Here is an 8,811-nt window from a genome sequence, read left to right as displayed (position 1 = left end):
ATGAATAAAATATAAAGGAACTGTCTAATCAGCACATTGACACTAAATCAACTGCCGTGACTATACTAGAAATCAGCAAAATTAGGCTCGAAGTTTGTCTGAACACAAAACAAAAAGTAAAAATGAAATATTTTGCTATGATGGCTGAACATTTCTCAAAGAAAAGTAGAGGATAGCTAATGCTGACAAACATTACTTTCAGCTGCTGTATACAGATCTAGATAGGACAACACTGACTGTGACCCTTCAAAAAACAACACTGACTGCTGCTTAAAAATAATCAACGATAAAAATCGAAACGACCTTCGGGAAACAATGATTGACTGGGCATTGCCTATCTGGCTCTACACATTGTTCACATAGTCCTGCAGAAAAATATAAGAAGACTCAACCGTGTGAGCTACAGTTTCAGAGCCACAAAAAGGATGAGCAGTTTCAGTATCATAGAGAAACAGACTGCAAAGGTGAAAAAGGAAACTGCAGTTTCAAACTAGGTCCTACCTAACAGTGATTGTATAGGTCTCTTTTGGCCGAATATTCCTTTTTCCGAAAGGGAGGTTGAAACCCCCGGCCTTTGCACCCAAGAATGCACACAACCATTTTTATTAACTTATTCAACAGAGTCTAACAAAGTAAATACATTGATGAACCCAAAGCCACCTACTTGACAAGCTCAGCCGACAAGCTTCATGAAGTGCCTGACCTCGCGCCAAAGCACCATCTAATCCGGCGGTCTCCCCAAACTGCCTGCCGGCAAGTCTAGAGAACCAACCGGTTGTAACAGACGTTGAGCGCGCACCGCATGCCATGCTGTAGGCATTGCCGCCGCCACCTTCCGCTGCCCCATCTTTAGGAGGCATCAATGCACCGACCTTGCTAGGCCTCTTTGTCGCCGACGCCACCATGATGCCACATAGAGTCCTCCTCCTGTGTGAGTCCATCTACACGCATCAGACGCCGAGACTCCAGTACGCCATGCCGCCGAGATCCGCCGTCGTCGATGCAGAAGATGTAACGCCGCTCCACCTTTGGGCCTCTCCAGTCAGCACCTGCTCCAAAACGACGCCCCCAGGAGGGAAAACGGCACCGAAGATGCCGTCGTCGTCCGATCCAGGAGGACAAGACCCAGATCCAGGGTTTCCTCCAGAGCATCCCGAGAATGGTTCCGTAACCCGCAACAATGATGCCTCGAGAAGGGAACGATGGCATAGACGCCTCGTCCGCCATGATCGTATTTGGCACGGTTTTCACTAGAAGTCGCCCCCCTCCCCCCTTGACCTTGCCGCTGACTGGAACCGTACGGAGCCTTGCCGTGAAGATGAAAGCCATCGACGGCACACCAGCAGGAGCCTCCAGCCGCCCCTCACCAGTCCCTCCTCGCGCCACCGTCCGGCAAATGCCGCACCGAGATGGACCTAGGCGGGGCACCAGATCCGCAGCCACCATTGCCACCAATCTGCACGCACAACAGCCCACCTCGATGAATGGAGCGCCGCCACCGCCACCATCCATCTCCAGGTCGACCACTCTGCCGGCCATGGAGCCTCGATCGTCGCCATGCAGTAGGGGTGCCGCCCTAACTGCCGCCTCCGGCATCCCCCCATGAAGCGTCTCATCCACCTCACGCGAGATCCCGCCGCGACCACCCACCCAGGAGCCTTTGGCGCCGGGCCCGCTGCCACCGCATCCCTTGCTGGTAGAAGCAGCGGCCGAGGAAGGATCAAAGGCGGGCTGGCGGCTAGGGTTTGGGGGCCCCTGGCGTTGCCGAGAGGAGGCGACGCGAAGGGGTCCGGATATTCCTAAGTAATGAACATTCTAAAACCTCCTGCTATGATTACCGAAAAAGGCTTTCGCACCGCTTTATAAATAAAGCAACCGCCGAGCATACAGTACCAAGGTTCCAACCATACAAACACGCACTCACCCAAGGCCACCGCACTCAGTCCGACACAGAGTCACACACGATACCCAGGTTCAGCTGTGGGCACAGCACAACAAGCCCAACACCGAGGCCACACAAACACAACACAACAAGGCGACGGCAACGAGGTGTAGATGATCTAATCCGGCTCCGGCGATGGTGGAGGAAGCGGAGGAGCCATCCGGAGCGTCATCGAGAGAAGCTGGGTGATGAAGGAGGTGATGGCGTCTCTCCTCCGGGGACGGCTAAGCGGCCGTCAAAGTTGCAAGTAACCAGACCATTTGAGCAAAGTGTCAGTAGCACGACGAAGAGGAATGCGCTGAATCACAAGCTTAACCTCCTGCTATGATTAGAAAAACAAAGAAAGGCAAATCAATGGGCCCGACATGGCGTCGACCAGAATGATCGAGCACGGCGGAGCCCAATAGTCCTGCATGCACGCTATCTTCAAGGGGGGAAAGGTCCTCCATGTCGGCATCGGCATCGTCTTCGCCTTCGCGGTCGAGCGCGCCTTCGTAATTTGCGGCGGCGTAAGGTGTTTTCGCCGATACGCTGACCGGAACACAGCGCGCGCGGCTGCTATATCGCATTAATGACAAGCTAAGCCATATCTCTGTGTACAAGTTGACATTGTTAGAAGAGGAGGAGCCAGTTCGTACGCAGCCAGAGAAGGTTTCTGTTCTTACTTCATTATTAATTTATTATCCACCAGGTCGGTCAGCTTCAGCTATAGCCGTCAAGCTTAGCGGCAGCCGGACGTCGTCGATCGGTCGGCACGGCACGCCGACGACGAGAGCGCGGCTGCCATCCATGCATGCATGCATGAATGGGCCGGATTACTACTACTACTTTTCGCGCTTTCAGAACCAGCTCGATCGCGCGGTCCAGCAAAATCAACTGGTCATGACGGACGCGGATATCATATGCGCGTCGCCGTCTCGCGAAGTAGACTGCGGCCTGCAGCCGGCGGAAGTTTACCGGGACTTTGACGGCCGGCGGAAATAAAGGAGTCTGCTCCGTTCAAAGACGCACTTTCCTGGATGAGTGCTCCCGCGCAGCCATGCTGTGTATATATAAGGCCGTCATCCCTTCCAGGTTTTCTCAAAGCCACACCACCACTACACCAATTACCAGACTACACATTTTCACATGGCGTCCCATGATGCTACCGACACCGCCACCGCCGCCGTTCCAGAGGTGGCGCCTGTGTTTCTTCCCACGGTGTGGGGCGACTTCTTCATCAACTACAGTCCAGAACCGTTTCAGGCATGCTCCATATTGTTACAGCAGTAACAACAGCATCTGGGAGCAGTACATGTTTTCAGTCTCTGCATGTTTTTCATTCAGTTTTATGTGCCGAATCCCAGTTGTTTCATGGTCCGACCTAAAGTAATTACCTGGTCTGGAGCCCTTGTTGAGATATGCCTGGATTCTGTTTGTTGGCTTTCAGCTTTGTTGGTTCGCCTAGCTGCACACAGAAACTGAGATTAGTACAATACCATTTTCATACAACTAGCCACGCCTGATTGGTATCTTCCTATTAGTTTTGTTTCCAAACACTTGAAAAACACAGAACTGTTATTAAGTGATTTCATAAATAGTAAAATAATTTGGGAACTACCCTCTACGTGTACACTCTGTAGAGGAGTCAAGCGTAATACGATCAAAAGGAAATGCGGTCGATGTCAAAACTCAAACAGTTCCCAGAGGGGGACAAGGGTTGAAAGAGCGAGCTACGATCTTTCATAGAAGAAAGAAAATAAGAGCGACTGATGCTTTCTTACTTCATCTTAATATAGGGATGATTTATGTAGCTTCCAATGAATAGGAAACAAGATGACCCATGACATTCGATAAACCAATAAATCTTCAAGATTGCATTCAATCACATTTGGAATGTATGAAAAAAAAACATATTCAGCACAAATAGTCTTTAATGACACCTCTTCTGCATATTTTGATGTTAGAAGTAACTTGGAACTATCATCTCATGTTTTTCTTTTCTTGTTTCCCTTAGCAGTTTCTATTTATATTTAAACATGGCATGGTCTGTTTTGCCTGTTTGCAGAATAGCTAAACGATTATGTAAATACAATAGTAACAGCTAATGGTTGCAACTTTAACCAAGAACAATCTTGCCTTCTAGCGCTATTATTTTCTTCTCTTGTCACATGGTTAAATAAATGTCACCATGGACATGGTTTCATTTAACACTGCATAACATATATTTTGGTAATGCCATGTAGATGTCAGAGGAAAGGATGACAGAGAGGTCCAATCAACTGAAGGAGAGAATAATTGGGTTATTTTCCTGCAGTACCATAGTTGAGCAACTGAACCTTGTAGACACACTCCAACACCTGAGTGTAGATCATCATTTTCATGAACAAATTGACTCCACATTGAGAAGCACTCATGCTGGTGAATTCAATAGCTCCAGCCTTCATGATGTCGCCCTTCGGTTCCGCATACTGCGGCAGCAAGGCCTTTGGGTGTCTCCAGGTATATGCTAATAACCAAACCTCCTCCTGAAATATTGTATTGTCTGTATAAGTTTCTTGTTTTATGTAAGTAGCCGCTGTTAAACTTTGAGTTTTTTGGTTCATTATATGAGAAGTATACAGAAACATTATAAGTTTACAGTTCACATCATGTCACGTAATTAAAAACAACTTTGTCTGGAATACTGATGTGTTGCTTGCTTCAAAAAAGTAGTACAAAACATATGCAGGCAATGAAGAAGAAAGAATCACCAATGCTGGCCATATATGCTCATAAGATGTATCATGTATCTCTTCTTGCAGATGTATTCAGCAAGTTTAAAGACGAAGATGGGGCCTTCCATGTTAACATAACTAACGACCCAAGGGGCCTGTTAAGTTTATACAATGCAGCATACCTTTTTATCCATGGGGAGACAGAGCTTGAAGAAAGCATCTCGTTTGCGAGGCAACACCTCGAATCGATGGAAGGTAAGCTTGAGTACCCATTGGCAGAGCAAGTCAGGCGGGCCCTTCACTTACCACTGCCAAGGACCTTGAAGAGAGTCGAGGCGCTGCATTATATGTCAGAGTACAAACAAGAGCCGATGCACAACTCCTCCATTCTGGAGTTCGCCAAACTGGACTTTAACCTTCTGCAGCGTCTCCACTTGAAGGAGCTCAAGGCTCTCTCTAGGTAACATATACATCTGGCATTAAAGAATAGATAAAAGTCGAGTTCTTGATATTAGGATGCTATAATGCTTTTGCATTTTCCCGGAACAAAAGACAACTTTCAGTCATACTTCTCATAAAATGAACCTAGCTGCAATATTTTGTTTTTACAGAACACTAACAAAAAGCTCACTTTCAGATGGTGGAAAAATCTGTACCGAGAAGTGGGACTAAACTACTCGCGGGATCGCGTGGTTGAGTGCTACTTCTGGGCGTATACGGCATACTATGAGAAAGAGTATACATGCGCAAGGATGATTCTCGCCAAGATAATCGCAATAATAATAATGACAGACGACACTTATGATGTCCGTGCTACTTTGGTGGAGTGTAGACAGCTCAATGAAGCTATACAAAGGTTGGAGTTGGCATGATGCTAGCTGCTTGATCTTCTTAATTTCAGAATAATAAAACATGATTCATAAAATTGCATTCAGTGGAATAACTAACTAGTCTGTATGCAGATGGGAGGAGAGTGCTACTTCTCTTCTACCAGAGTACTTGCAGAAGTTCTACCTCAAGCTGATGAGCACCTTCAAGGAGTTTGAGAACGAATTGAAACCAGATGAGAAGTGCCGGGTCTCTTTTAGCACAAAAGCGGTACATCACTCTCATCTCACAACCAAAAGATGACTATTTTCCTTACTTTCTATATTTATTTTCGGTTTTCTTTCTGTAACGCTCTCAGTCACAAATTTTACCCTTTTTATCATAACACCTACCGCACTTGGGACTTCAATTCTTTGTAGTGTTAAATTTATATAAAAAAACTATCTCTATGAGTTGATGACTTTTCACATCAGAAGATCTGCAGATTACAGAACTTTATGCTACATATGCAGCATGCTCTGCACAAATATGTAATATTGTGTAGGTCTAGAAATCATATGAGACAAAAGTTTTACTAGAAGTTCAGTACTGATTTATGTACTCCCAGCCCAAGTGGATAGCAAATCCGATTCTATATCATGAAAAATGCATGTATATTTCAAAGATTAATTGTCTACATTCATATCCACGACACCGACATATCCGATTCTTTCATCAGAAGTCTAATATGTTTTCGTTTTCTCACTTCTAGTTTCAAATATTATCAAGCAACTATCTCCAAGAAGCCGAATGGTTTCATCAAAATCACAAGCCAAGATTTAATGATCAAGTGAAAGTATCAAGTGTGTGCTCAGGCGGACCATGGGTATGTGTTGGGTTGCTAGTTGGCATGGGCGATACTGCAACCAAGGAGGCACTGGAATGGGCCCTCGGTTGCACTGATGCTGTAAGGGCTTGTGCAGAGGTGACACGTTTCATGAATGATCTTGCTTCATTTAAGGTACAAATTACATCTCCAAGATTACCACCTCTCTATTGTTTATCCTTTGATCACGATGACACCCCTGATTAAGCATGCATTTGTTTGTTCGCAGCGTGGAAAGAACAAAAATGATGTGGCCAGCTCTGTGGAATGTTACATCAGTGAGCACGGCGTGGCAAGTGAGGTTGCCATTGCCAAGATAGGTTCTCTGATCGAAGATGCATGGAAGACTACGAACCAAGCACGCTTTGAGCTCCCTAAGCTGCTGCTTCCGGCGGTGCAGCGAGTCGCAAATATAATGATCAGCATGCCGTTCATGTATGATGACAAGACAGATGCTTTTACGTTCAGCAACCGTCTTGAGGGGACGATTAAGCGACTGTTTGTCAATCCTATTGAGTTCTAGACATGAGGATGTGGTATATGAGTGTCCATGAAATCATCCACCGACAGAAGCACCAGCGCCCCCGTGCTAATGAAAGATGTATCAGGACACTTCCAATCTGCTGCACCTTGGCTTGATCATTATCTTTGTGAAATTTTACTATGAATGCAATAAGACTTGCATTATTTTGCTAGTACTTTAAATGCAACAAAAAGTAGTTTTAGTTTTCTTATTTTTTTTTGAAACCAGAGTTTTAGTTTTCTTATCAGGCTTACTGTCATTATTTGGCGTGTATTTGGATTGTAATCATCAGTCGACTGATTTTCATTTCAGTCTAAGTCGATTTTTCTGTCCAATGAGGCGATGACACATCTTTTCATTTGTTTTTGAGTGTGGTCCATTGCAAAAATCAACTGATTTCAATGGCAGTCTCAGTTGAATTTGGGTTGCTGGACCACTCACCCCACCCATGCACCTGCTCGGTCCCCGCCCCCCCCCCCCCCCCCCCCCAGGCTAATGGGCCGGGTTTTACTGAGAAAAATCCCCCCACCCAATACGTAAAAACGCTCAGCAGATGAAAATTTCTATGGTGGCTGGACATTTCTGGAGAAAAAGATGTATAGGTTCAGAATTGCTAATAAGGTGCATATTGGCACTAAAATCAACTACTGGGACTATACTAGAAATCAGCAAAATAAGGCTTCAAGTTTGTCTGAACACAAAACAAACATTACTTTCAGCTGCTGTATACAGAACTAGATAGGACAACACTGACTGTGACCCTCAAAAAACAACACTGACTGCTGCTTGGAAAATAATCGACGATAAAAATCAAGGAAACAATGATTGACTGAGCATTGCCTATCTGGCTCTACACATGGTTCACATGGTCCTACAGAAAAAAATAAGAAGACTCGACCGTGTGAGCTACAGTTTCAGAGCCAAGAAAAAGATGAGCAGTTTTAGTATCGAAGAAAAAGAGACAGACTGAATAGGTGGAAAAGAAAATTGCAGTTTCAGACTAAGGCCTAACTAACAAAAATTGTATAGGTCTGTTTTGTCTGAATATTCCTAAGTAATGAACATTCTAAAACCCCCACTATGATTAAAAAAGGCATTTCTGAAAAAAACCACATGCATAAACACTGATTTTATTTAATAGTGAGCACTGAAAAAGAGAAAAGAGAAAGGGCCAAAACCTGCCGAATGCCACAAAGGAAGCAGCCCCCCCCCCCCCCACCCCCCACCCCCACGTCGTGCAACGCCTCTTCGCCACAAAAACCTTGGACTAACTGAAATACTGGGAAAAAATGCTAAATACTGAAAACTTTAAACATGTACTGAAAAACTGAAGAACATAAATCAAACCTCATCTGGTTTGTGGTGGGAGATAAGCAATGGAGATATAGGCAGTGTGAGAAACGGAATACTGAGTAATGATAACTAAAGGTCTCAAGAACAACTGGTGAGTGAATAAACTGATGAAATAATAATACACAAATGAATAATAAACTGATGAACTGGAGTATTGAGGAGCTAAGGAACTGAATGAAAAAGAAGAAAATGAGAAGGCTAATAACTAAAACAGAAAGAGAGGCTAAAAAGTAAGGGACTAAAAAACTAAGAGAGTAGGGAAGTTCTAAATTTCTAATGTTTAAAGAAAGGAAATTGAAGAGAGGATGAAGACTGAACAACAAAAAAAGAGAGACTGAGGGCTGAGGTATTTAAGAGAAAAATGACCAAACAATGAAGAAAGAAAAAGTGAAGATTGAAAAAAGAGAAACTGATAGTGATGAAAGAGAGTGTGAACACTGAAAACATGAATAAGAAATTGAGGTACTAGGAACAGAGAGACTTACGAAAAAGGAACTGAGGTACTAGGAACTGACAGGGTTAAGGAAAAATTGAGGTACTAGGAAACTGAGGGACTGAAGAAAAAAAAATAGGAAAACTAACTGAAAGACAAACTGAATAAATA

The 8,811-nt window shown here is 44.5% G+C and overlaps 1 protein-coding gene across 1 annotated transcript; it reads left to right on the top strand.

Annotated features, from left to right (window-relative positions):
* Window positions 1-2,355: 2,355 nt before the first annotated feature.
* Window positions 2,356-6,909, top strand: LOC123191554 (tau-cadinol synthase). Its single transcript, XM_044604242.1, has 9 exons — window positions 2,356-2,436; window positions 2,546-2,893; window positions 3,017-3,187; window positions 4,168-4,423; window positions 4,726-5,098; window positions 5,276-5,494; window positions 5,601-5,736; window positions 6,218-6,466; window positions 6,561-6,909. The coding sequence occupies exons 1-9, from the start codon at window positions 2,356-2,358 to the stop codon at window positions 6,852-6,854; spliced, it is 2,127 nt and encodes a 708-aa protein (XP_044460177.1). The 3' UTR covers window positions 6,855-6,909.
* The last annotated feature ends 1,902 nt before the right edge of the window (window positions 6,910-8,811 follow it).

The sequence above is a fragment of the Triticum aestivum genome, chromosome 2A (genome assembly GCF_018294505.1).
Source record: "Triticum aestivum cultivar Chinese Spring chromosome 2A, IWGSC CS RefSeq v2.1, whole genome shotgun sequence".
Classification (NCBI taxonomy): domain Eukaryota; kingdom Viridiplantae; phylum Streptophyta; class Magnoliopsida; order Poales; family Poaceae; genus Triticum; species Triticum aestivum.
Note: the sequence above shows the minus strand (reverse complement) of the source record. Positions and strands in the feature narration are given on the sequence as shown.

What these genes read in the sequence shown, in the direction of transcription:
- LOC123191554 (XM_044604242.1), top strand. Translation starts at nt 2,356, where the DNA reads ATGCACGCTATCTTCAAGGGGGGAAAGGTCCTCCATGTCGGCATCGGC. An exon ending in GAGCTCAAGGCTCTCTCTAG is followed by an intron (nt 5,099 to 5,275) that starts GTAACATATACA and finishes GCTCACTTTCAG; the next exon opens with ATGGTGGAAAAATCTGTACC. An exon ending in CTCAATGAAGCTATACAAAG is followed by an intron (nt 5,495 to 5,600) that starts GTTGGAGTTGGC and finishes GTCTGTATGCAG; the next exon opens with ATGGGAGGAGAGTGCTACTT.